The sequence below is a fragment of the Schistocerca gregaria genome, chromosome 2 (genome assembly GCF_023897955.1).
Source record: "Schistocerca gregaria isolate iqSchGreg1 chromosome 2, iqSchGreg1.2, whole genome shotgun sequence".
NCBI classification, from domain to species: Eukaryota; Metazoa; Arthropoda; class Insecta; order Orthoptera; family Acrididae; genus Schistocerca; species Schistocerca gregaria.
The window spans coordinates 919,884,486-919,912,060 of record NC_064921.1 but is presented as its reverse complement, the minus strand read 5'-3'; the positions used below and the strand labels follow the sequence as shown (position 1 = coordinate 919,912,060).

The following is a 27,575-nucleotide window of genomic DNA, read 5'->3' as shown; positions in this document are numbered from 1 at the left end:
GCCAAATAGCCATATACAGTCATTTTGCTTAACATTTGACATATTCATTTATCAATTTCACTCTTTTACTGCACAGTTCTATGTGATATCGTTCACAGGATTCATTACACAGTTCACATACACATACACATATTGTGGTTGGGTTATGATAAGTTTCGTGTTTGCAAATTAGATGATGAAAGCCGTGAATAGAAAATCTAGTTACGACATGTCGCAGTTCGTAGTTTGGTGCTGTCCATGAGCGGTCATCATTGCTTCAGTGCCATAGAACTCTGGATATACTTTAACTCATTTGTCCTCCATGATCTTCAGTTGATTTCTGGAAGCCCTGGTGTATTGCATCATATATCGAAGTTTGATGTCTTTAATTAGGAATGTCTCTCTCGCTAGCAGGTACACTAGTCTAGATTTTGTTGTCTTTGAGAGACCTACTGCTCTTTTTAGATAAGTTGATTTTATCTTTTCTAGTGTTTCTAGATTTTTTTGTCAGGTGGTCCCATATAACCTCCATCCCATAGGCCAGAATTGGCAAGATTTTTGCCTTGAATAATTTCATGGCCGTTTCTAGACTGAGTAGGCGGATGTTTATGACTCCTGTATTGCTGTTATTGCTTGGGCTGCAGATTCAGTTGTATGTTTTGTGAAGCATTTGGCTGTTGGTTACAACGTCACCCCTAGGTATTTAAAGTCTGATGAGATTTTTATTTTTTGTCCTCTGACGTTGATTTCCACATTCTTGGGTGTTTTGCCTCCTTTTCTGAAAAATCACCATTTCTGTCTTTGTTATGTTTAGGTGTAGTTTGTGTTCCCTGCACCATTTGTCTATTTTCTCAATGATTTTCTGCAGCTTCTGTAAATCTGTTGAACCTACGGCTATGCCATCAGCATATATATATACCTGTACATCATCTTCATTTTTTCCAGTTCGCAGTACTTCTTCAGTGGCAAGAATGTACAGCAAAGGGCTCATTGGGTCACCCTGTAAGACTCCGTTTGATTGCAGAATGAGGTTCGAAAAAGAGAGGTTGTCTGATATTGTGATTAAGTTGTATTCGAAGATTGACTTGATTATTTTTGCCCATACACTATCTTCTCCCATTGTGTTTTCCAGTTTTCGGACTATGAGATCTCTTTCCAGTAGGCCAAAGGCTTTGGTAAAGTCTATGAACACTGGTAGAACATTTGTTTCTTCTGTAGTGCTTTGTCGATGTTGTTTAGAAAAAGCCTGACTGCTGTAAGTGTTGATCTTCCAGATCTGAAGCCCACTTGTCATTCTGGGAGATGACTGTCCACGCAGGATTTGACTTTTTGTGTAGTTATCTTTGAAAACATCTTGAACTGAGTGTTTTCCAGAGCTATGCCTCTCTACTTGTTTGGGTCTATTGGGTCTCCTCTACCTTTTTAGAGAGCTTTTATTGTCAAGGGTCTGCATTGGGTCAGAATTCTTCCAAGTTCCAGGCATTTGTTGAATAGTTTGATCCATACATCTTCGAGGGCCTCTTTTGCATCTTTTATATATTCATTATATATATTATCAAGTCCTGCTGCTTTCTTGTTCTTCAGTGCTTTTATTACTTCTTTTATATCTTCTTCATGTTTGTTCATGATGATGTTTCTCTTTCTTTGGGGGTGTTTTGATTCCTCGTTTGTTCAGTATCTTACTGAAGTGGTCTTCCCATCACTTCATGTCTATGTTTGGTGTATGAGCCATTTTCTTGATCTTGCTGCTATGTATGAGTCTTTTTCTGCTTCATTCACTTCTCTTTTTGCCTCTCTTTCTGTGTGTTCTTTTTTCTTCTATTAGTTTTTTTATAGATTCTCCTCTTTCCTGCATACAGTTTGTATGTTTCCTCATCATGCTGGTTTCTTAATCCGTGGAGCGTTCTTAGAACAGTGTTCCTTTTACTGAAGCATTCAGCATTGAACCGTCTTTTGCCGTCCTTGTTTTTGGGTTTGTTCGTATCACTGAATTTTTTAGGAGGTCTTCTATTTTGTCTGTTGCTTTTTCAAGGTCTCCTTCCTCTATTAAAGTTTCTATCTGTGTTTTTGTTCTTGCTGGTTTGTTAATTTTTCTTCATCTGTTTTTCTTTGTTTGATTTGGTGGGTCTTTCTTGCTGGCAGTGGCGCGACGTTGTTTATTTTTATCTTCATTTGAATGTGCTTTCGTATAATAGTGATGGAGTCATGCCATATTGGTTGAATACTTCCTTTTATTTCTCCTCTTGTTAATGCGATATCAATGGTGCTTTTCCCAGTGTGGTGTCTATGTGTGTGTGTGTGTGTGTGTGTGTGTGTGTGTGTGTGTGTGTGTGTGTGTGTGTGTGTGCGCGCGCGCACGAGTGTACACCTGTCCTTTTTTTCCCCCTAAGGGAAGTCTTTCCGCTCCCGGGATTGGAATGACGCCTTACCCTCTCCCTTAAAACCCACATCCTTTTGTCTTTCCCTCTCCTTCCCTCTTTCCTGAAGAAGCAACCATCGGTTGCGAAAGCTAGATATCCTCTCTTCTCAATATCCGCCATGTCTCAACCTCCACTAATTTCAAGCTGCCGCCGCTAATACCTCACCTGTCGTTTAACAACTTCTTTGCCTCAGTAGGGTGAAACCATCTTCTTCTAGGATTTCAATGACTAGTCTTGTTTTATAGTTTTCCGTGTCTATTCTGCAGTTGAGATCGCCTGCAATAATGGTGGGTTTGCTGTCGCATTGTTTGATGAGTGTGACTATTTTGTCAATCATTTCTACAGCATTTGTGTGTGGTTTAAAATAGGCTGCAATTATATTTATGTTTGCTGCTTCTACTAGCATACTATTTTCTAGTTTTATGATTTTTTTAAGGGTGTCATACAGGGTTTCAGTAGGATAGATATTCCTCCCATGGGTCATCCTCTTTCTCCCTTCTTTGCCATTAGGTGATAATTGTAGAAATCTTTATGTTGCCAGTTGTCTATCAGGTAGGTTTCTACTAGAATTGCAAGATCCGAGTTTTGCAGAATGTCTGTTGGTGTTAGGTTAAGAGCACTTTTTATTCCCTCTGTATTCAACAAGACTGCTTTTATTTCTTGCTCTTCTGGTTTTCTTCTTAGTTTAATTGAGCTCTGCTCCCTCTTCCATTGATCGTCTTGGGAAACAAAATCAATGTACTTTTATGTTTTCAGGCCAGAATTCTGGTTCTTGTGTGATTTGTAGATTTTCAAACTGCAGTCAAAATGTGCAAACCATCAACTAAACAAGTGTAGTTTGCATAAGAAACATAAAAATGCTTGTATAGGAGTCGCATTATCAACTCTGATTATTAAGTACAAATTTTGCTAAAGGTTCTACTGCTTTTAAACATAACAGTCGACCTGACACATTTTTATTTTGGCTACATTCATTATCTTCAAAGAGGTTTAAAGTCCTGCTTTTTAAGTCACCACCTTTCTTCTTATGCATTACAAACATAAACTGCATACTGTACAAATGTATTTATATTGAACAAACAGTCAAGTGTTCTTAAATATCCATAATGGATTAGCTTAATCACACACTGTTTAATTTTTCTAGCTTCTTTTTAACATTCGAATTGGTACTATAAATTTAAAAGCCAGTTGTGGTATCAGTCAAATTTCTGGAGCAAGTGTTAACATTTACAAGTCCATTAGATTAGATTTATTTTCATTCCAATTGATCCATAGTGAGGAGGTCCTCCAGGATGTAGAACATGTCAGAAAAACAATAATACATGACAAATATTTACAACTGAAACAAATAACTAATTTACCTACTGTAATAACTTCAAGTTGAACAAATATATTTCAAGGAAGATGCAATACATGAAAGTCACAGATGAAGTAAACAGAGTAAGACGTGTGTACACTTTAACAGTCAAATCATAACTGAGTCAAAGTCTAGCGGCCGCTGGCTGGCTGGCCGCTTAGAGGCACTGCTGCTGTATGGCTGGCAGACAGCGCTGCATATAGAGGATGCGTGTAACTGTGCAGCGGCACTTTGAAAGATCAGTGAGTCACAACACTTTTCCCCCCTTTGAATTTTTTGCACAGGTCTTGATGGAGGTGGCCTGTAGATTGCTAACATCCATAGGTGTTGTTTGACTGTCCGTAAAGTCTCGAGGAGGAGGCTTCCGGTATGGACGAAAGTGTCCCCGATGATAACGGGTCAAGATGACAGGAGACGTGGGGGTTGAATCTGCTGGGGCCCCGTACACCAATCTGCCCGTTGTGGCAAGTCCGGTTGTTATAAAAGGAGACATGGACGATGTGTCCGTGTCCGTGTCCGTAGGAGAAGGAGGCGAGTAGAGTTGCTCCGCCAGATGATGGTGATCTGGTTCCTGCATGGGCACGTCTCTTGGTGGTGTCAATTCTTGTACTGGCACCAATATGATAGTGAAAGGACTGTGCTGTCAGTAACGAGAGATTCCAGTATGCCGAGCGTCAGGTAGAGCCGAAGGTGGTGTAGAGGCATCCGGAACAGGCGTCGCCAGCACACGAGGCCGAAGCTGGTCCGAATGATGCACTGCAACACCAGTGTCCATTTGGATTTCATACAGGCGTCGACCACGGAGTCGTAAGATGTGGCCAGAACTCCATTTTGGCCACCTGCTATATCCCCGTACGCATACAAGGTCGTCGGCGGTGAACCGACCAAGTGAAGGCACCCGTGGCTGTGAGGTGGGAGGCTGCAGAAGATGAAGTAGTGTGCGGGGCTGTTGGCCACGTAAGAGCTCAGCCGGGCTGTGGTCGCCCAGGGGGTTGAAATGGCAAGAAGCCAGAAATTGGAGAAGCGCATCATCAGCAGCAGAAGAAGTCAGGAGTTTCCTCATCTGAGCCTTAAATGTGCGGACCAGTCGTTCAGCCCCACCATTTGACTGTGGATGGAACGGAGGGGCCATGACATGCATGACGCCGTGATGGACTCAAAAATCTGCAAAATCAGAAGAGGCAAATTGCGGACCATTATCAGTAACAAGAGTAGAAGGAAGGCCTTCCAAAGAGAAAATGCGAGCTAGAGCATTGGTGGTTGCCGCGGTGGTAGGCGACGTGCAACGGACAATGAAAGGAAAGTTAGAATAGGCGTCACTAATGAGAAGCCAATAAGTACCTAAAAAAGGTACCCCAAAGTCAGTATGAATACACTCCCAGGGCTTCTCAGGCAAAGGCCACGGTGACAAAGATGACTTCGAGGCAGCGGCCTGAGACGCACAAGGGCCGCAGGCAGAGACCATGTGTGCAATTTCAAAGTCGATGCCTGACCAGTACACATGACAGCGCGCCAGAGATTTTGTGCGAGAGACACCCCAGTGCCCTTGGTGAAGGAGGCGCAAGACCAAAGCACGCAAAGGCGCAGGTACCACAACACGCGGTGAAGCATTTTCGGTGGAAAGGAGGATAACACCATCCCTAGCCATGAGGCGGTAACACAAAGCGTAGTAGTTCTGCAACGGATCAGAAGTCTTAGTGGATGGACGATCCTTCTGAATACAGCATAAAACCTGGGAGAGGGTAGGGTCAGAACCCGTAGCAGCCGCCAGCCAGTCCCCGGTGACGGGGAACCCATCCACAACCCGCTGCTCGGCAACATCCAGGTGGAAACATAAAAGTTCGTCCCTATCGAATGTCAGATCAGGACCCATGGGAAGGCGACAGTGCATCAGCATTCACATGTTGAGCTGTCGGCTGGAAATGAATCTCATAATTGAAATGAGACAAATAAAGAGCCCTGCGGTGGAGGCGGTGTAGCCTTGTCAGGAAGTGACGTGATGGATGTAACAAGATGAAATTTGGATCCATAGAGATAAACAACAAACTTATGAAGAGCATAAATAATGACCAAAGCTTCTTTTTCAATTTGACAATACTTTTGTTGGGTATCCGTGAGCGTTTTGGTGGCATAAGCAGTGGGTTGTTCAGAACCGTCAGCAAAACGGTGCGCAAGTACTGCACTGCACTGACCCCGTATTGAGAGGCGTCTGTGGCAAGAACAAGATGTTGGCCAGGTTGATAAGTAGCCAGGCATGGGGCCTGTTTCAGCATAGTCTTCAATGCAACAGGCAATGCAACGGCTGAGCCACCGAAGCAGCAGACTGTAAAAACTTGTGATAGTATGCTATTTTCCCAAAGAAGGCATGTAGTTCCTCAACAGATGTAGGGCAAGGAAGGGCATCGATCGCAGCGACAGTTTGCTGAAGCAGACGAATACTATCCCGAAAGAGTTGAAACCCCAAGTACGTGATAGATGCCTGAAAAAAATTTTGACTGGCATTCTGTACGACATGAAAAAGTGTGTGGAGATTTTGAAGATGTTTGTCAGTGGTAGAGCCAGTGACAACAATGTCGTCCTGGTAATTTATACACCCACGGATAGTGAGCAACAATTGTTCCAAGAATCGCTGAAAGAGAGCAGGGGCACTGGCAACCCCAAATGGCAATAGTTGGTACTGATAGAGGCCGAAAGGCGTGTTAAGGACCAGAAACTGCCGGGAAGCAGCGTCGAGAGGAAGTTGATGATAAGCTTCTGACAGGTCAAGTTTAGAAATATACTGGCCTCCAGCAAGTTTAGTGAACAATTCTTCAGGTCGAGGCATAGGGTAAGTGTCAATAAGGCATTGAGCATTTACAGTGGCTTTGAAATCGCCACAGAGATGAATATCACCATTTGCCTTAGCAACGACAACGACAGGAGAAGACCACTCATTGGAAGTGACAGGAAGCAAGACCCCTGAAGCAGGGAAGCGATGCAGCTCCCGTTTGACCTGATCACAAAGGGCCACAGGAATGGGCCGAGCCCGAAAAAACTTAGGCCGAGCAGTGGGTTTGAGCGTGATATGAGCTTCAAAGTCGTTTGCACGGCCTAGCCCAGGAGAAAAAAGGGACGAAAATGTCATCGACAAGGAATCAAATTGAGCATAGGGAATAGCATCAGAGACAATATTGACAGATTCATTTATGGAGAAACCAAAAACGCGAAAGGCATCAAAACCAAAATGATTCTCCGCATTTCTATGGTCAACCACAAATATGGGAACAGTGCGAACGACAGATTTGTAAGATACCTCAGCATCAAATTGTCGCAAGAGATAAATCTTCTGTTTATTGTAAGTTCATAATTGCCTAGTGACAGGTGACAGGATTGGAGAACCCAACTGAAGATACGTTTGAGAATTGATGATAGTGGCAGCAGAACCAGTATCCACCTGCATGCGAACATCTCGACCAAGTATTTGGACAGTGAGGAATAACTTCCCTGAAAGGGAAGAAGTACAATTGACAGACAACACAGAATCAGAATCAGCGTCATGTTCATGAACATCATGTAAGTGATTGGATTTGCAAGCGAATGACACATGACCCCTTTTTTTGCATTTGTGATACACGGCCCAATGTTGTGGACAATCTTCTCGTGAATGTTTCGTAAAACACCGCGGACATGAAGGAAGTTGCTGTGGGTTTTGCTGCAGTTTCTTAAAGGTTTGTTTACGGTTAGGCCGAGGCTGTGCTTGGGAGCATACTGCGCCCACGTCGGCCGGCGGGAACGTGCCACACGCTTTGTCAACATCACACAGAGGTTGTATTTCCCCAATGTTGCCCCATGCCTGTATTTGCGCTCCAGCGGCGCAAGAAATTTTAAAAGACTGAGCGCTGGACAGGACTTCATCTAGAGTAAGATTTGCCAACTGAAGGGCACATGGCCTAACTTCTTTGTCGGGTGCCGATCGGATAATAGCATCCCGTACCATGAAATCGACGTAGGATTCTTTGTGAACTTCAGTAACAAATTGACACTTTCTACTGAGGCCGTGAAGTTCAGCAGCCCAAGCACGATAGGATTGATTTGGTTGTTTTTGACAATGATAAAAGGCAACACGAGAGGCTACCACATGATTCTGCTTTTGAAAATAGACGGACAGAAGTGAGCACATTTCAGCAAAGGACAAACACGCAGGATCTTTCAAAGGAGCCAATTGCAACAACAACTGATACATTTGAGGTGAAATCCATGAAAGGTACAGAGACTTACATGTTTGTTCGTCCGCGACATGAAATGCCAAGAAGTGCTGTTGAAGAAGTTTTCTGCAATCAGACCAGTCTTCCACCGCCTCATTGTAAGGAGGAAGAGTAGGTAGAGACAACGATGAGAGATGCCCCGGATATGATGCCGCAACGAAATCACGAATCGCATTTGTGAGAAGCATTTGCTGTTCTGTGAGACCTTGCATAGTTGCTCTAAAGTAGCCATGGAAACATGTGGGTCAAAGATGGAAAAGAAAAATCACTACCTCATCGCCAATTGCTATAACTTCGGCGAGTCACAACACCTACCACAGGTCCCAAGCGGAATGATCGTCATTTCTTTTAAATGAACACTATATGAAAGAATCATTTTACAAACACTCAATTACTAAGATCGCATTAATGCATTGAATTTAAATTTTTTTTTAAAAAAAATGTTTTTATAAGGTAATAAACATATAATAGAACTACAACAATACTTATGTACAACAAATATATATGTACAGGGTGTTCCATTGATAGTGACCGGGCCAAATACCTCACGAAATAAGCATCAAACCAAAAAACTACAAAGAAGAGAACTCATCTAGCTTGAAGGGGGAAACCAGAGGGCACTATGTTTGGCTAGCTAGCTGGCACTACCATAAGTCAAACGGATATCAACTGTATTTTTTAAAAATAGGAACCCCCATTTTTCATTACATATTCGTGTAGTATGTAAAGAAATATTAATGTTTTAGTAAAATCACTTTTTTCACTTTGTGATAGATGGTGCTGTAATAGTCACAAATGTATAAGTTGTGGTGTCACGTAATATTCTGCCAGTGCGGATGGTATTTGCTTCGTGATACATTACTCGTGTTAAAATGGACTGTTTACCAATTGAGGAAAAGGTCAATATCAGATTGATGTATGGCTATTGTGATCAAAATGCCCAACGGGCAAGTGCTATGTATGCTGCTCGGTATCCTGGACGACATCATCCAAGTGTCTGGACCGTTCGCCGGATAGTTATGTTATTTAAGGAAACAGGAAGTGTTCAGCCACATGTGAAACGTCAAACACGACTTGCAACAAATGATGATGTCCAAGTATGTGTTTTAGCAGCTGTCGTAGCTAATCCGCACATCAGTAGCAGACAATTTGCGCGAGAAATGGGAATCTCAAAAACATCACTGCTGAGAATGCTACATCAACATTGATTGCACCTGTACCATATTTCTATGCACCGGGAATTGCATGGCGATTATTTTGAATGTCGTGTACAGTTCTGCCGCTGGGCACAAGAGAAATTATGGGACAATGACAGATTTTTTGTATGCGTCTATTAAGCTACAAAGCATCATTCACCAACAGTGGTAATGTAAACCGGCATAATATGCGATATTGGGCAACAGAAAATCCACGATGGCTGTGACGAGTGGAACATCAGCAACCTTGGCGGGTTGATGAATGGTGTGGCATTATGGGAGGAAGGATAATTGGCCCTCATTTTATCGATGGCAATCTAAATCGTACAATGTATGCTGATTTCCTAATTAATGTTCTACCGATGTTACTACAAAATGCTTCACTGCATGACAGAATGGTGATGTACTTCCAGCACAAAGCTCGTGTGCGTTTGAAGCGGTACTGAATAGCATATTTCATGACAGGTGGATTGGTCGTCGCAGCACCATACCATTGCCTGCACGTTCACCGGATCTGATGTTCCCGGATTTCTTTCTGAGGGAAAGTTGAAGGATATTTGCTATCGTGATCCACCGACAATGCCTGACAACAAGCATCAGCGCATTGTCAATGCATGTGCGAACATTACGGAAGGCGAACTACTCGCTGTTGAGAGGAATGTTGTTACACATATTGCCAAATGCATTGAGGTTGACGGACATCATTTTAAGCATTCATTGCATTAATGTGGTATTTACAGGTAATCACGCTGTAACAGCATGCATTCTCAGAAATTGTAAGTTCACAAAGGTACATGTATCACATTGGAACAGCCAAAATAAAATGTTCAAATGTACCTACATTCTGTATTTTAATTTACAGAACCTACCTGTTACCGACTGTTCATCTAAAATTGTGAGCCTTATGTTTGTGACTCTTACAGCGCCATATATCACAAAGCGAAAAAAGTGGCCCAACTAAAACATTCATATTTCTTTACGTACTACACGAATAAAAAATGGGAGTTCCTATTTTAAAAAATGCAGATGATATCTGTTTGACCTATGGCAGCACCATCTAGCAGGCCAACCATAGTGCCATCTGGTTTCCCCCCTCAAGCTAGACAAGTTTAGTTCTTTGTAGTTTTTTCGTTTTACGCTTATTTCGTGAGATAAAATTGTGTGTTCCTGAATAATGCACACCTTTTTGTACAAGGCTAAGTGACTTTAAATCCTTGTGAAGATTATTCTTATTTCTAGTACTGATTCCATGAACTGAGCTGTTGGCTTGAAAAAGTGATATATTTTTAGTGACAAATTTCATTAAGGAGGAAATATATTGGGAAGCAGTAGTTAGTATCCCTAGCTCCCTAAACAGACTTCTGCAGTATGTTCTTGAGTTCCCACCACATATAACTCTTATTGCACAGTTCTAGCTAATTACCTCCGTAACATCCTTGTTAAACCCTACAATATTCCCAGACTACCTTCTCTACCCAGCAGTTCCTACCCCTGTAACCGACCCCGCTGCAAAACCTGCCCCATGCATCCCCCCCCCCCCCCCCCCACAACCACCTACTCCAGCCCCGCTACTGGTAAAACATACACAATTCAAGGCAGGGGCACGTGTGAAACTACACATGTCATTTATCAGCTGACATGCCTGCACTGCACAGCCTTTTACATTGGTATGACAACAACTAAACTGGCTGAGCGCATGAACGGACACAGACGAACTGTCCGCCTAGGAGATGTCCAATACCCAGTAGCGGAGCATGCCCTCCAGCATAATTCTAGGGACCTAGGAACCTGCTACACCGTATGTGCCATTTGGCTTCTCCCACCCAACACCAGTCCCTCTGAACTGCGGAGATGGGAACTTGCACTCCAGCACATCCTTTCATCCCGCCATCCCCCTGGACTGAACCTACGTTAAACAACCTCACTCCCATTTACTTTTCAGTCTTCTCCTCTTTCCCTTTCCTCTTTAGCCATTCATGCATCTTTTCATCCTACACCTTTATACTATACACCTCTTTACTTCTGTATGCATCCTCTTTGGTTTGAAGCTGGCACAGTACCTACAGCAGAATATCTTTGGCTTCCCTCTGACAACCATGCCTCCATCCTTGCTACCTTCCCTGTTTTCCTTTCCCTGTTGCTTCATAACCTGGGTTGTGAGTAACTAAATCCACTTTCCCTTCTTCCCTTTCTTTCCCCTCTCTCCTCCCTGATGAAGGAACATTTATTCCGAAAGCTAGGAACTTAAATTTTCGGTTGTTTTTTGTGTTTCTATCGGCTGTACTGAGCTGAGGTAAGTACTGGCCAGCCCCTCTATCTCTTTGTTAGTAACTATTGCACAGTTCCCACCACATATAACTCTTATTGCACATGTTTGTGCCCAGAAAACTTTAGCTTGGTTTGATGAATTACCCCAAAAAATAATCCCATATGACATTATGGAATGAAAGTAAGCACAGAATGCCAGCTTTTTCATTTTTATATCCCGTATGTCTGACACAGTTCACATTGCAAATAGAGATTTGTTAAGACACTTCAGCAGTTCTGTGGTGTGCTCCTCCCAGTTGAATTTCTTATCAAGCTGTAATCTCAAGAATTTATCACCGTCCACTTCTTCTATCTGCTTGTCATCGTATGTTAGGCATATACTCGTGGGACACCCCTTACAAGTTCTGCACTGCATGTAGTACGTTTTTTCAAAGTTTAGTGACAAATAATTGGCTAGGAGCCAGTGATTAATGTCCACAATTTTAATAGGTGAATTTTCTAAGACTACACTTGATTTGCTATTTATTGCAATGTTTGTATCATCGGCAAACAAAACAAACTTGGCATATGGTAATGTTACTGATGAAAGAACATTGGTATAAACAAGAAAAAAGTAAGGGCCCTAAGGTGGAACCTAGTGGGACCCCACATGTAATTAGTTCCCAGTTGGATAATGCCTGATAGCTTAATACATGTGTCTTTCCTAATAACACCCCTTGTTTCCTGCCAGAGATATAAGACTTGAACCATTTTGCAGCATTTCTTGTTATACCATAACATTCTAATTTACTTGAAAGGATATTGTGATTAACACAATCAAATGCCTTTGACAGATCACAAAATATACCAGTTGCCTGCAATTTTTTGTCTAATTAATTAAGTACATTTTAACTGTAAGTGTAGATAGCCTTCTCAATATCAGAACCCTTTATAAATCCGAGCTACATCTTTGGCCGTATGTTATTTGTGATAAGATGGTTATAATCCTGATTGTACATTACCTTTTCTAAAATTTTTGGGAATGCTGGCAAAAGGGAAATTGGATGGAAATTTGATGCTATTTCTTTATCTCCCTTCTTAAACAGTGGCTTAACTTCAGCATATTTCAACCATTTAGGAAATATTCCACTGATAAACGTCTGGTTATACAGATATCTAAATATGTTACTTAACTCAGGATCACATTCTTTAATTAACTTTGTTGATATTTCATCATACTCGCTGGATGTTTCTGATTTTAAAGATTCTATGATGGACGTTACTTCTGCTCGGGTAGTGAGGGTAAAATTCATATTATGGAAGTTACTTGAAATGCCTGGTCTGAGGTATTCCATAGCAGCACCTACAGAACCTGAACTCCATCTTTTCAGTAACAGTTATAAAATGTTTGCTAAAAAGTTCTGCAACACTATACACATCTGTCGCCAATGTATCATTTAGTCTTAATGCTATTTGTCCCTCTTCATGTTTGGTTCTACCGGTCTCCTCCTTCACTATATCCCATATTGTCTTTATTTTGTTATCTGATATGACTACCTTTTCCTTGTAATCTATTTGCTTTGACGTAAGAATTACAGTCTTTAATGCAGTATTTCTTGGTGCTATAGCATCAACATCAGAACTGTCTCGGATTGATAGATACAGTTTTCTTTTTGTTTTACAAGATACCTCTATTCCTTGATTAATCCATGGCTTCTTTGTAGACTTTGCTCTAACTTTGGTTAGTTTCAGGGGAAAACTGTGTTCAAATAAGGTAAGGACTTTATTAGCAAAAGTATTAGATTTTTCATTCATGCCATGACCACTGTAAACATAACTCCAGTGAATGTCTCTGAGGAGTGTCCTAAAATAATCAATTTTTGGCTTATTGATTACCCTCTTGAGCTTAGATTTAACAGGTTTTATATCCTGTTCAGTATTAACATTTGACAGAAGGAACTGTATGTCTTGGTCTTAGAGGCCACTGACTATTGGTTTTGTAATATAATTTTGTTTATTGGACTTTTCTATAAAGATATTATCAATGGCTGTTTGTGAGCATTTGGATACCCTAGTGGGGAACTTTACAATGGGAATTAAGTTGAATGATAGTGTTACTAACTCAAATAAGTTCTTATTGGGAGAGTCTTTAAGGAAATCTGCACTGAAGTCACCAGCAACCACTATTTCTTTGTTTTTGGTTGTTAAATGAGCCAGTACAGCTTCAAGGTGGTTTATGAACAAATTAAAGTTACCTGCAGGTGCTCGATACACACTTAATATTATGAAGGATTTTTTGTGAAATTCTACTTCTGTTACACATGCTTCCATATACTGTTCTAGGCAAAATTTATGAATGTCTATGTTTTTAAATTTATGACAGTTCCTGATGAATGTGACAACTCCTCCTTTCTCCATTTCTGCTCTACAAAAGTGAGATGCTAACCTAAATCCCGAACACTTAAAAAGTTCTATACCAGTGATAATATGATCTTCAGATAGGCAGATTATGGGTTTGAGAACTCTAATTCATCTATGCAGATAATTAATTCATTAATTTTATTTCTGAGTCCTCGAATATTCTGATGCCATAAAGATAGCTAACATTTCACATTGACTGAGTTAAAATTGTGTAGAGTTGAAATATCTGCTGATTGTTGAAAATTCTTAACCAATAGCTGTCTATGCTGATGTAATAAGCTAGAATTATGGTATTTGGTTTCTTTCTCAAATTGAAGGCGTGTCTCAATCCTAAACTCTTTAAACTCGGTTTCTTTCTGTCCTCCCTGCCCTAAAAAAGTGTCTTTTCTGAAGCCTATAACCACTGGTATTTTATCACTCACTACAGTGCCTCCCCACTTTAACTTTCCTGCTATTTTCCCAGCCAGTTTACCCTTCCCTTTCCTGTTGAGGTGAAGGCCATGCCTAGTATAATCCCACCTATTGAGAGAATCAACAGGAACCACACCAATGCGCGACCCTGCACCCGACATAAGCAACCGTTCCAGCTCCAAATTAACTCTCTTGACAGAAGAGTTCAAATGAGGTCGGTCATGGCACCAAAGAACAGATACAAACTCAAAACTAGTATGCTTCGATGCTGAAGCAATCTTTGCCAGGTCACACTCTATACTGTACCCAGGATATCTGTCAATACTATTACCTGGTCCACCCACTATAACCACGGTGTCTTCCTTAGTGTAATCTTTGCAAAGTGATCCTAAATCCTCTGCCACTTGCTCAAGACCAGCACTAGTTTAAAAAAAAAATTGGTGACCTGGTATTCTGCAAAAGTTGGCCAACACATCTTCCATGGGAACTACCTAACAACAATACTTCCTTTCTCTTTACTGATTTCCCTACAATCTTACTTTTCAATTTGCTGCTGAAAGTTTGTTGTGCCCTGTCTACACCTGCAACTGCTTGAGGCTCACCAGCTTCTAACTGAGGCAACAGGTCAAATCTATTCTCCACTCTCACCACAAAGCTGTCACACAAAGTTCTAGGCCTGTTCCTCCTGTTGCCTGTTGCCACTTCCCACCTCTCTTCACCCTTCTCCCTCCTTAAGCTGTCAGGATCTCCCCTGGCCTTGTCTAACTCAGCCTGAAGGGCGGCAATTTTCCCCTCCTGTTCTAGTATTTTCCTATCTCTACTACATATCCTACAAAACCACTGATGAGTCTCATTTACTTCCCCTATTCCCATGTCACTACAGTCACCCACACGGAAAAAACTATAGCACCCGTCACACCGAAGCCCTGACCTAACAATTCTATGGGAAGTCACGCACTTTTCACTCGTGATAAACGTAATAGTTTATTAAGAATAAGTCAGTTAAATTACAGATAAACACAAAATTATGATTCCACAAATTTGGCCTGTATGTAAACAAAAACAAGAGTGCAAAGTTTCTGAAACAACAACTTAAACTTTACGCTACTTTCTGGAAATGTGAGTCAAATAAGGAAGAGGTAAACTACTATTAAATTGCTGGAGAGAGCAAAGAACAGTTAAATGAAATTCTATAGATTTGCTGCGGCAAAACGCAAACAGAAAATACGACTGTAACCCAACTGTATGATCTTTTCACATTTTCTGCTATATTATGTAAAGAAAAATGAAACCTTTAATGGTATGCTTAAAAAGCACACTGATACACCTATTTACCATGTAATCAGTACTAAACTAAATGTTTTTATAACCTAAAATGACTTATCTTTACGAGAACACCAAAACTTGCTCCAGTTGCCTGGCTGTAGGGCTGCCAACATTTACAAGTCTCAGAATTTAAAGAAACTTTCATTTTTGCTGTAGCTGTCACTGTAGATCATCATAATCAACATAGTATCGACATTGTTGAGCATTAGTTAAATATTGTGTTTTACGCAGCCTTGTGGGTGTTATTTGGAGATTTTGACATTTTAGAGTGTAATGACCAAGACTTAGCAAACCTGAGTTAATCCTTCCTGCAGTCTTCATATAATCATCATCAGAGTATAACAGAGCAACAACTTTTTGTGACTCACATTCAGGAATGTTGGGTACAATCTTTATGCAATTTCTTAATTTAGCTGTTCCTGTATTATCAAGAGCACACAAGCCAATTTAAATGACATAATTTGCTTTTGCAACAGAGCTGCAACAGCGTTTTTGCAAGAACTGTGAGTGTGTGGCAAGGCTTTATGATAGAATCTGATAACTGACTGATTAGGTTTAAGGGAAGAAACAGTAAGGTGAGCAGTGCCTTGTTCCCCTCAAGTTAGTGACATATGCCAGAAATTTGATCAAACTGTAATAATATGTAGAAGTGGTAAAACAGAGGCAATGAAAGCAATATGGATTCCAGCTATGAGAAATAATTGCATGAGATATAAAAGCAAATGGGTTGGACTGTTGTACAGACAATTCTTTCAAGACAGGTGGCAAGGATAACCACAACAGTGAAAGGGAAAAGGCTAACAATGTAATGAACACCAATAGGACAGACAATAATAAAGTAAGTTGAGAGATATAATGAGAGCAATAGATTTCTATATCAGCTTGTATCAAGGACAAGGAATTCTTAAGATCTCTCTTAGATCAGAGTGTTATCCTAAAACAGTGAATGAGTACATAGGAGGAGAGGCTAACTGCATCTGAAAGTACAACAGATTAGCAGGGGACGACCAGGATGTGCAGTGGATGAGGTAAGGTCAAGGACCTCCTGGGCAGAATATGCAGTAAGAGCACTCCAACCCTAATCACCCTGACCTTTCCCCAAAAGCAGTTTAAAATATTAGATCTGGGAAGAGAAACCACCTTCTTGGAGGAAATGAAGAACAAGTTCAACCGTCTGTATGTCACCCACCGACATTAGAGACTAAGAATCCGGAAGAGACTAAGTGTGGAGAGACAGAAAAAGGGGCCATTGACCTAGGGAAATAAAATGGCTAAATCACACCTCCCTCCTAGTTTTGTATTGTAGATAGGTTACTGAAAGGAGTATGTACTCAACTACTGTGCAGTGCACAAGTTATTCTGTTTTTAAATTTCTATAGTAATAATCACACAAAGTATTAAAAATGCAAATGGTAATATGAGATTTATAATAAAACATCTGTTTTTATGATTCTAGCCAATGTTTTCTTATCTTGGGCTTTTTTAAAAACTACTTCTACATAAAAGTAGGGTCCTTCTGCACTTGCATTCTTTATTATAATTCTGGTCCTGTCACTGGAGTTGTACCTGTAAAACGCCTCTATTCCATGTACTTTACATTTTCATTGCCTATTTTATATTTTACATCCATCAGATCTTGCTTCTGATGAATTTTATTTTGGCTGTTATAATTTTTTTTTCCTATATTTTAAATCCTCAAGCAAGGATAAGCAGAAAGTATGTATTCTATTGAGAACTTATGCTTTACATTGTTGTCATTTGATGTGAAACTCCAAAGATTCTTTGAAATTGATTCAAGCCTTGTTCCTTCCAGAATTAAGTTTGGAACTCCTCCCCATCCTCCTCCTCCACCTCCTCTGTAAGTGCCATTAATACTGTTAAATGCACTGATTTTTAGATAAAAATTTTCAACATCTGAGGCTTCTTCTGTACTGTCTCCTCAATTTTCTTTAACATAATGGCATCATCAGAGGTCTAACCATTCTCAATCTCATTCAAAGGTCTTAATTATTTTCTCCACAGCCATGATGAAACAAGGTAAGAACAAAAAAAAATTCTTTCTGCATAGATTACATTACTCCAAACTATTCTATTAGGCCATTTTCTATTTCAAAGTAAGAGGCCTTCCTGTACTCCCATGCATCTACTCTAACATTACTACTACAGATAGGTCTTCCCTAGCCTATTTATGTTATCTTTTCTAGTACATTTGAAGAGAGTGACAATAATTTAATGATGCTGTATTAAAAGCAAATGCAAAAATCTGGAAAACTAAGGAAAGATTGTGAAGGAAATGTTAGAAAATAGAACAACAGTAGAAACACAGAAGTATACAATCCCACAGAAAAAATAAAATCTGAAATTAGGAAAATAAGACCTTTTTTTTTTTGGGGGGGGGGGGGGGGGGCACATGCAGAAATTAAGTCATCACAGAATGACAAAAGTATACAGCATTTTGAAAAATAGAAATGTAAATCAAATTACGGAAATGCATGAAGACATACATAAAATTAGCACAGATAAATGAAAAATTGAAGAAAGAACAAAATACAGAAATAAAAGCATAAAACTCTCTTAGTGGCTTAAACATGCTTGTTAATAGACCTGTTGAGAAAGAAGAAGAAGAAGAAGAAGTAGAAACCATAAGTTAAATATTTCCATTATGAAATACCCCCGATTAAATTCTTTATTGGGTTTTATGTAATTTACTGTAGCCGCCAAACAGTTAATTACTATGATTATATGACCCTGTGCTTAATGGAAGAAAGGCTATCGGCTTTACAGCTGTGGTTTCGGGGGCATTTCAGCTGAGTGCAGCTATTCTGAGATTGAATAGTGGAATGATTGAAAGTTCGTCTATTATTAAGGACCACGAAGGTTGCAATGTACACACTGTATTGTATTTTCTATAATAACACACAAATTCTGAGGCAGTTGCTACCTTCGCCTTAAACGTCTAATCACAGTTATATGTTTTATTGGTTGCCGATTTTCAGTACTTCGTCACACGCAATGCTGATGGTTAACACTCACAACAATCCTCTCTGCAATCCATGGTTGTTGCTGGCCGACGCGGTTGACGCGAAACACGTAATTCGGCACTTGTCACTTTCTGTTTCATATCACTCGTGAATCGGTATTAATGAAGGTCAACCCCACGACGATCAGGGGGACGTGCTCACTCGTCATACTCCGGTAAATTTTATCGTTTACAACTCATGCGACCACCATTCTTGCCCGTCTCTCCAACACTACTTCTCACTCGACACTCTCTAGTGCTACTCTGCCCTCGACAATAGGTCTCACTGCATCCTGTTGCGCTTGACAATCGACTCCTGTCTACTATCGACCTGGGCGTCGGATACTAGTATCTATGTTCGTGGGATCACGGATCCCTTACAATTACCTGCCTTGTTCAAAATAAGATCTAGCAACTCAAATTGCTTAATCAATTGGGATCTTACTCAACGAATTTCATTTATAAAAGTAAAGTGACAGTGTCTTCTTGAGGCAACACTGTAATGACTTTCCTGTTTGTCACCTTCTGACTTTGAACGGTTGCTTTAAAACAATCTGGCATCTTGTTTCCAGTCTAAATGACAGACAGTATTTGGTCTATGCATGCACTTCTATTGTTTTGTTATCACTGCCTGTGAGTTTGTCAAATGCTGTTGATTTCTGTTTCACGTCCTGATTAAATCTCTCTCTACTTCCAGTTAAATTAGATGTTGATGAGCTTTACTTATTCTGTCCTCTCTGCAGTTAGTGTCATTGATATTACTGGCAATTCTAATGAGTAACATATTCAAATAGTTCATGTCTACACTGGTTTCTCCTTCTTCTTCATGTGTATTCCTTCATCTGTTTGTGTCCTGCTGACATGTGCTCTTTACTTTGAAGATCAGCTTGGCAGTAAGCCCTTAACTTGGCAGCAGATATCCAATACATATGTTTTCATCTTTAATCAGCCATTATACGAGGGTTGGAACTTAAATATTGGTAACTATTTATTTACACTTGTACAAAACTGATACGTATTTCAAAGTTTTCCTCACCTTCAAAGTAGTCACCAACATTGCGTATAACACGGTGCCAGCAATGTGGAAGTTGTAGGATACTCATAGCAGTACCAGTTGTGTTGACAGCTGGAGCGGCGCGGTCTATTGCCCGACGAATTTATAGCAGTTCTGAAGCGAATGCCGAGAAGTGTTTCCTTCAGTTTAGAAATAGGGGTGAACTCACGAGGGCTTAAGCCAGGGGAGTCCAGTAGGTGGTATATCACTTAGCAACACCATCAGTCAAACAAATCAGTAACAGCTTGCACTGTACGTGCTTGAGCATTGTCCTGCAAAATGATGGTCAGGTTCTGCAGAAAACGTCATCACTTCTGTCTCTTAAGCTGGTCCTAGGTTGTGTTCCAAAAATGAACAGCATTTGCTTCAGAATTGCTACAAATTTGTCGCACAATAGACCACGCTGCTCGAACTGTCAACACAACTGGCACTGCTAAGAGTATCCTACAACTTCCACGTGACTGGCAACAGGTTATACACAATGCTGGTGACTACTTTGAAGGTCAGTAAAACTTTGAAACATGTATCTATTTTGTACGAGCTGTAAATAAATAGTTGCCACTATTAAAGTTCCAAGCCTCATATACAATCTGTTGTTCTGGTAGGGGCTCTAAACATATTGTCTTTATGATCTAATGATTAAACTACAGTCTTTTTCTCTACTTTATTTACTTTCCCTTATACTGGTTGCAAGCAGATACAAATAGTAACTAACTGTACCAAAAAACAAACTATTTCAGCCTGTGAACCAAACAAATTCTACATCATCTTAAAATGATTTACGAACATTTAACTAATTAATGTAGTACCTTGAATTTGGTCATCTGAAGCTTCTGATCCTTCAAGAGATAAGGCATCATCATTTGATTTGGACAAACCATGAGCCAGAAAACGATTAAATCGTTTGATTACCTTCTTCTGTGACTTGGATATTTTAAATTCCAAGGCTTCACATCTGAAGTTTACAACAAACAAAACTATTAAAAGAAAATACAAAAACAATTAGACAAACAGGCTATAATGGAGAGAACACAGCGAACTGCAAACATAAGATATTCTATGAACCACCAGATGTTATCATTGTGACTAATTAAAAAATAAAAGTAAACAATGATTTTTCAGAGTTTCAAAATCAATTTTTATACATACTAAGTTACAAAGAAAAACAGAAAGGAAAAAACGATGCTACGTCAAAGTAGACAAAATAAATACATAGAAGGGTAGTGCAAACTATGCAAAGGACAGCCTCTCCCCCTTCCCACATACATTCTCTCTCTCTCTCTCTCTCTCTCTCTCTCTTTTTCACCACGACCAGCAGCAGCAGAACACACGTGAAGGTATTGAAGATTGCAAGCTTTACAAGCCAGTGGCTCCTTCCTCTGGCAGAAGGGTTGAAGGGAAAGGAAGACAGGTGAAAGAAAAAGGACTAGTGAGATTTACAAAGTGGGGAAAGTTACCCAGAACTGCGGATCAGGGGAAACTTACCATGGCATTTGCTAAATCTCACCAGTCCTTTTCCTTCACCCCTCTTCTCTCCCTTCAACCCTTGTGTCAGAAGAAGAAGCCACTGGCTCCAAAAACTTGCAAATTTCAATACCTTAATATGTGTGTATTTATGCCACTAGTTGGTGAGTAGATTTTTTTATCTATCCAATTACATCATATTCCCGAAATTTTACGACTGAATGTCACCACTGAATTGTAAGTAATAGGATTCGCAATAGAATAAAATTTGTTGTTATAATACATGGATCAGCACTACATACATATGAACCTAGATAACAGTTCATAATGGGAGGTATATTGATTGCTGTGTATAAACTCTACAAGGAATAATGACTACTGAATAACAGGTATAAAATGAAGCACTGAGCTGCAGACAGAGAAATGATAAAAGAAATGTGTTTGGCTGTCAGAAGTGCTACGTGTGAAGCCTTTAACAATTACCACAGCAGAACCTTATCAAAAGACGTCTCACAAAAGCCAAAGAAATTCTGGTCAAATGTAAAGGCAATTAGCGATTTTGAAGCTAGTGTCCAGACACTCTTGGAAAAACGAATATGAGGGAAGGAAATGAAAAGCAGAAATGCTGAACTCCATTTTCAAATGTTCCTTTACACAGGAACATCCATGAGTACTGTCCCAGTTTAAATTTTGCAACAGTGCAATGATGACTGGTTTACTGTGACACAGATAAAATGGCTAGAGTTGAACAAATCTTGATGAGCCCAATGGAACCCCTAATGGATTATCTACATAATTTGTCAGTGATTTAGCCCCATTATTAACCATAAAAGTATTTTGAGAGTTAAAATGTGGTCAAGCAGACTGTAATCTGTTTATTGTGCAGGGAATTGTCCAATTTCAACTATGGGTCATTTTCAAGCACATGTTTTAAGCTTCATGCTTCAATAAAATGAAGCGTAGAACATGTGCTTGAAAATAACCCATGGCTGAAATTGGCTAAAAGCATGGACAATGAATAGATCACAGCCCACTTGACCATATTTTCATTTTCAAAACATACTCAGGCTGTGGACACCCACAAAGCAAAATTTTTTAAACTGTAAAAGTAGTTAGTAAAATGCACAGCTCACACCCTTGTATGTTAGTGCAAAAGAAGTGATCTACAAACTACTGAATCTTAGAACATATTCTAAAATCAAACATAATTAGGTATTCCAAACAGAATGACCTCCTGCATGTCAACCTCCATGGATTCCAGAAACCTGAGCCATGGGAAACCCGACTTGTGCTTTTCTCAGATTACGTTCGAAAAGCTATGGACACAGGCAGCCAGGTAGATGCAGTATTTCTTGCCTTCTGAAATAATAAGTGTTATCATATGGGATATCAAACAAAATTTGTGATTTGATTGAAGATTTCTTTGTATGGAGGATGTAGGTTGTTATCTTGGACGGAGAGTCATCAACTGGTGTAGAAGTAACTTCAAGCATTCCCCAGGGAACCGTGTAGGGTCACTTATGCTCATTTTGTGTAGTAATGATATGGATGAGATCATTTTTGTTAATCCACACTTTTCTGCAGATGATGCAGTTATCTAATGTGAAATATTGTATGATGAAAAAAAAAAAGTGTTCTGTGACTAAAATATCAATTAGCTGCAACTGGAGTCAGTCAATTCATACACTCATCCAGGGGTAACAATTTGTTCAAACACAAAATGAAATGATCACATAGGCCAAGTTGTAGGCAAAGCAGGTGGCACACTTTGGTTCACTAATAGGAAATTAAATATGTGTAATCAATCTACAAAGAAGACTACTTACAAAACATTTATGCACACCTCTGTAGAATATTGTTAAGCAACATTTTGCTGAACACAATGAGCTGCACTTATTTGCTAGACTGACATTTGGGCAAATAGTCCATCATCAGTGGCACATACTTTGCATATCTAAATCAAATGTCATGTCTGCCAAGTATAAAATCTTTATACTGGTAAAAAACAATGTGGATATCTGCAGTACACAGAGCACTGTGGGTACACATTACAGCTTGGAAATAGCCACACTTCCTGTTGGTAATGGACACTACTCTGTTAATAATGGCTAAAAATCATGTGGAGCTCTGCAGTTCACAAACCGTTAAGAGTGTACATTTCACAACTATAACATATACGTACGACGATCTGTGTCGTGCAAAGATCCAAATTGTTTTCAGCAATTGCTGACAAAAGCATTAAGGTCCAAAAGGTATAATTGTGTGAAACTTTTTGTTGTGCCTATCACGACTCAGCATCTCCACTATATGTTGAGTAGCAACTTTCCTTCTCAAATTTTGTTATATATATGTACAATAAAATGTAACCCTTAATTACCCCTTATTCAAATTATCATTTCATCCTCTATGAATTATTCTATTTAATAGCAACATTTCTCCCTTAGAATTTGCTGTAGCCTCATTTTTAAAATTTCTAGCTTCATATTAAATAGATTTTTGGCCATTAACTTGTTATATATTGTCATCCCCATATACTGTGAAGTCTGTGCATATAATTTCAACTGGTGTGTGCACAGCATAAACTTATTTTTATTTCTCATGTTATATGTATGGTTAAAATGATTCTCGTCAAATAATTTTTATCTGCTATCTAGGAAGATTATAATTTCATAAGTGTACATTACGGGAACATTTAGGACGTGTATTTTTCAAAATAATGGGTGACAAGACTGTTTGCTGTGCAGTACACATGTATCGGACAATTTTCTTAAGCAGATTCAGTATTCGAGATACAGTACTTGAACTTGCCCAGAAAATTATTCCACATCTAATGAAGTATTCAATTCAAGTTTCAATTCATTTAACTGGAGCGTGTTTTCTAAGGTATACAGTGTGCTTACAGTGGAGCTTGGAATTTTTTCTGCATTGTCATCTTCAATCAAAACATCTAGAAACAGAACTGATGGGGAATTTACATTTATGGGTTTAGAATAATAATTCACTGCATCTGATATGATAGTTACCCTTTGTTTATGGTTGTGTAAGTATAATGTTAGCCAATTTAGAGCATTGTCCTCAACCCTGTATTTGTATAATTTGTAGATTAGTAAGTCATGGTTCATGGAGTCAAATGCTTTTGAGAGATCACAGAAGATACCTGCAACTTTACTCCTCTGATCCAATGGTTTGCTAATATTTCAGTAAAGTTGTTCACTGCATTCAGAGTGTTTCTTCCTGGTTGACATTCAAAATGGTCAGTTGTAATAATATCATTTTTTACAATAAAGTTTTTGATCTGGTTTGCGGCTACTTTCTCTAACACTGTTCACAGAACTGGAAACAAAAATACGCCAATAGTTTCCCCAGGTCTCCCCTCGACCCTTTCCTCAACAGATTTCTGACTTCGGCATACTTCAAAACATCAGGAAAGCATACCTGTTCAAAAGAATGGTTGGATATTTTAGTAAGAGGAGGTGCTATTATGCCACACACTGTTTTAGTCACTTTAGTATGTATGCCACACCACCTAGCACAGTTTTTATTTTTTTAAATGATAATACAACGTTTTCCACATTCTTTATTATGACTTTTTTAAAATCCGTAAGATACTTAGCTTATTGGTGGATGCCAGAGGGATTTAGTCTAGTCTGATACATCAACATCTGAGTTTGACACATTAATGAAGAGCAAACTATTGAGGTTGATGTAAATAAGGGGCGAATTAACCACCGATGTAACACACGTCACCGACTCTTATATGTACATAGCGTAACAATTTTTTTTTCTTTTTCGCGGCACTGTAGCGAGCTCTTACTTGATTGTGTACATCGGACAGCATGTCACATGCATTGTAGGCTTGTAACAGTAGCGTCCGCTTCTTCTCCAACCGCGGTCAATTATGTCTTGGTAATCCTGGACAGTCATTGTATGAGCCCACAGACCTGAAAATATTGTTCTCATAATTGTTGGAACATTTCGTAACAGCGAGCAAGAACAGAAAGCAGTTATAAACAAATACCATGACTATAGTTTGTATCCGTCGATTTGCAATATCCACATCTATATCCTTCATGTTCGGCATAATATTCAATTATACTATAATCACGGGAAGCCATTATTTTTCAGAAAGCAAAACCTATTACTATGTTTACTAAACAACGAAGCCTACAATACAACGTGGTTTACTTTTGTGATGATATAACACAGCTGACTAATAAACACCGCAGTCAGTGACAGAGCAGCCAACTTAACAAGCCCGTCAATGAAACATTTTTCCTCTGAAACAACAATGTCTCCTGTTATATACTAATGTATATTGTTCCACTATATACTAAATAACAGTCTCATACTGTAACGGAATCTTTATTGCAAGAGTAAACTCTTATTCGTTGGAACTATCTTTATCCATCACACAACGTCTTTTAGTGGAGTACTAATTTTGTGGGAAAACATGTAACGATTTTTCTTTAAAATAATGTTGGTGTATTTTAAAGTCGACTGTATTCAAATAAAGCATCTGGATTCACTCATAAAACACAAATAATTAAACCTACGATATTGCGCAAATCAACTAAGGTAAATTCGTAATAGTGTATTGGTATCGTGTGAGTTTGACAGCTGCTCATTTAGTTTTTAATATTCATTCAATACTAACATGATATGTAGTAGATAGCAATGCATAAGTATTGTTGTGTGTTCTGTTAATGCTTGGTACTCTGGTAACTAAATATAAGCGTAAACATTGACAAACGAGTTCTTCATTCGCGCGATAATAAACAGGTAGCTGCTTCTTACAGGTGATTGGTAATACGAGAAAGTTGCCGGTCTCTCTAATATTATAATAACAATAATACTGTTGAAAAGGACGGAGGAACTTTTCATCAGAAATGGAAGATTTATTGCAACAAATTGCAAAGGAATCCTCTGGATCAAAATTATCTGCGTTACGAAAATCGGCACAAGAAGCATATGGTAATAACTGATTAAGTAATTTTCAAAATTGTAGGCATAGAAGATCAGATTTTACGGAATTAGTTTCTATCATCCGCTTTGCTAAGGTATCCATGCATTCCGTGGTTTGTGGAACGTGATGAAAGAATGAATGAATCCTTTACTCTTCCTGTCTCATTTTATGGAAGTAACTTGCTAACCGGAATTTGATGGCCTGATGACCCTTGCTGTAGATTAGATTAAATTTAATTAAATTAATACTTGTTCCATAGATCATGATTACGACACTTTGTAATGATGTGGAACGTGTCAGGTTAATAAAAGATGTCTGTACAAGATATTACATTACACAAAATATTGCATGACACTAATGTTTAAGATTTTTTTTCTGTTTTTTCCCCTTAATTTATATCTAAAAATTCAGCCAATGAGTAGAAGGAGTTGTCATCTAGAAATTCTTTTAATTTATTTTTAAATGTTGGTTGGCTATCTGTCAGGCTTTTGATGCTGTTTGGTAGGTGAGCAAGACTTGTGGCAGCATAATTTACCCCTTTCTGTGCCAAAGTCAGATTTAACCCTGCATAGTGAAGATCATCCTTTCTCCTGGTCTTATAGCTATGCACACTGCTATAACTTTTGAACTGGGTTGGATTATTAACAACAAATTTCATAAGTGAATATATATATACTGCGAGGTATAATGTCATGAGTTTATCACAAAATGACTCATCAATCAGCAGTTTTCTTGTTTGTGAACCGGTAAACATGCCTTCTATCAAGACGGCTTCACTGATCTTTGGAAAAACTTCTTTCAAGTGATTGAAAGCCTCTCCCTGAATATTTGCAAAATTCTTCATCAGGCACAACTTGATGTGTAGTGGAAGCAATCTATCCCTATTTGGCGTAAGGAATGCTCTGTTCTAACCGTTTTCCTTTCCTGCAATATAGATTCACATTATTGCCTTTTCCCTGACTTTGTCTTCATCTTTGATGTCTTTCCTGTTCCACAAATGAAGAAAACAATTATTTTTGTAAAACTAGACTGTTTCACTATGTATAGACATAGACATAGTGAAACATCTTTTTAATTCACAGCACTTGGGATCTTTATATTTGATGAACTTCAGTAGCAGGATAGTGTTGTCATGTGTCTCTTCTTATGCACTAAATGAGCCAGGGGTAGTGATGAAAGTTTTTTGCAATTAAGCAATAACCTGCTTTTGAGTAAAGAATAGAAGCTACTATTTCTAGTATTGAAATTCTTGTTCCTGAGTTAAAAGATTTCATTGCTGCAACCCAGAACTCAGAATTTCAACTTCTTGTTAGACAATTTTAAGTAGTGCATCAAATCATTTACTTCTGTGTGGGATATGAGATGATGTATTGCAGAATTTTAAATATTGAATAAAATTATTTATTTCTTTGGGAATGTGAGATGAGGTAATTTGTCTTGTTATTTTGTCATGTCCTTATCCTGTGGTGGAGCA

The 27,575-nt window shown here is 39.1% G+C and overlaps 2 protein-coding genes across 3 annotated transcripts in view; one reads left to right on the top strand and one right to left on the bottom strand.

Annotated features, from left to right (window-relative positions):
* Window positions 1-25,592, bottom strand: part of LOC126335353 (arginyl-tRNA--protein transferase 1) — a 147,197-nt gene extending 121,605 nt beyond the window's left edge. Inside the window, exons 1-3 of one of the 2 annotated variants that reach the window (XM_049998539.1) lie at window positions 25,157-25,592; window positions 24,953-25,079; window positions 20,484-20,629 (exon numbers count right to left, since the gene is read on the bottom strand). In XM_049998539.1, coding sequence (XP_049854496.1) covers window positions 20,484-20,629; window positions 24,953-25,079; window positions 25,157-25,253 — 370 coding nt within the window. In that variant the 5' untranslated portion in view covers window positions 25,254-25,592. The remainder of the gene's footprint in view (window positions 1-20,483; window positions 20,630-24,952; window positions 25,080-25,156) is intronic. The other variant, XM_049998540.1, reaches the window with a different exon arrangement.
* Window positions 25,593-25,765: 173 nt separating this feature from the next.
* LOC126335351 (brefeldin A-inhibited guanine nucleotide-exchange protein 3) overlaps window positions 25,766-27,575 on the top strand; it is a 295,547-nt gene continuing 293,737 nt past the window's right edge. Inside the window, exons 1-2 of the mRNA XM_049998536.1 lie at window positions 25,766-25,856; window positions 25,935-26,109. Of these exons, the coding sequence (XP_049854493.1) occupies window positions 26,025-26,109 (85 nt within the window). The 5' untranslated portion in view covers window positions 25,766-25,856; window positions 25,935-26,024. The remainder of the gene's footprint in view (window positions 25,857-25,934; window positions 26,110-27,575) is intronic.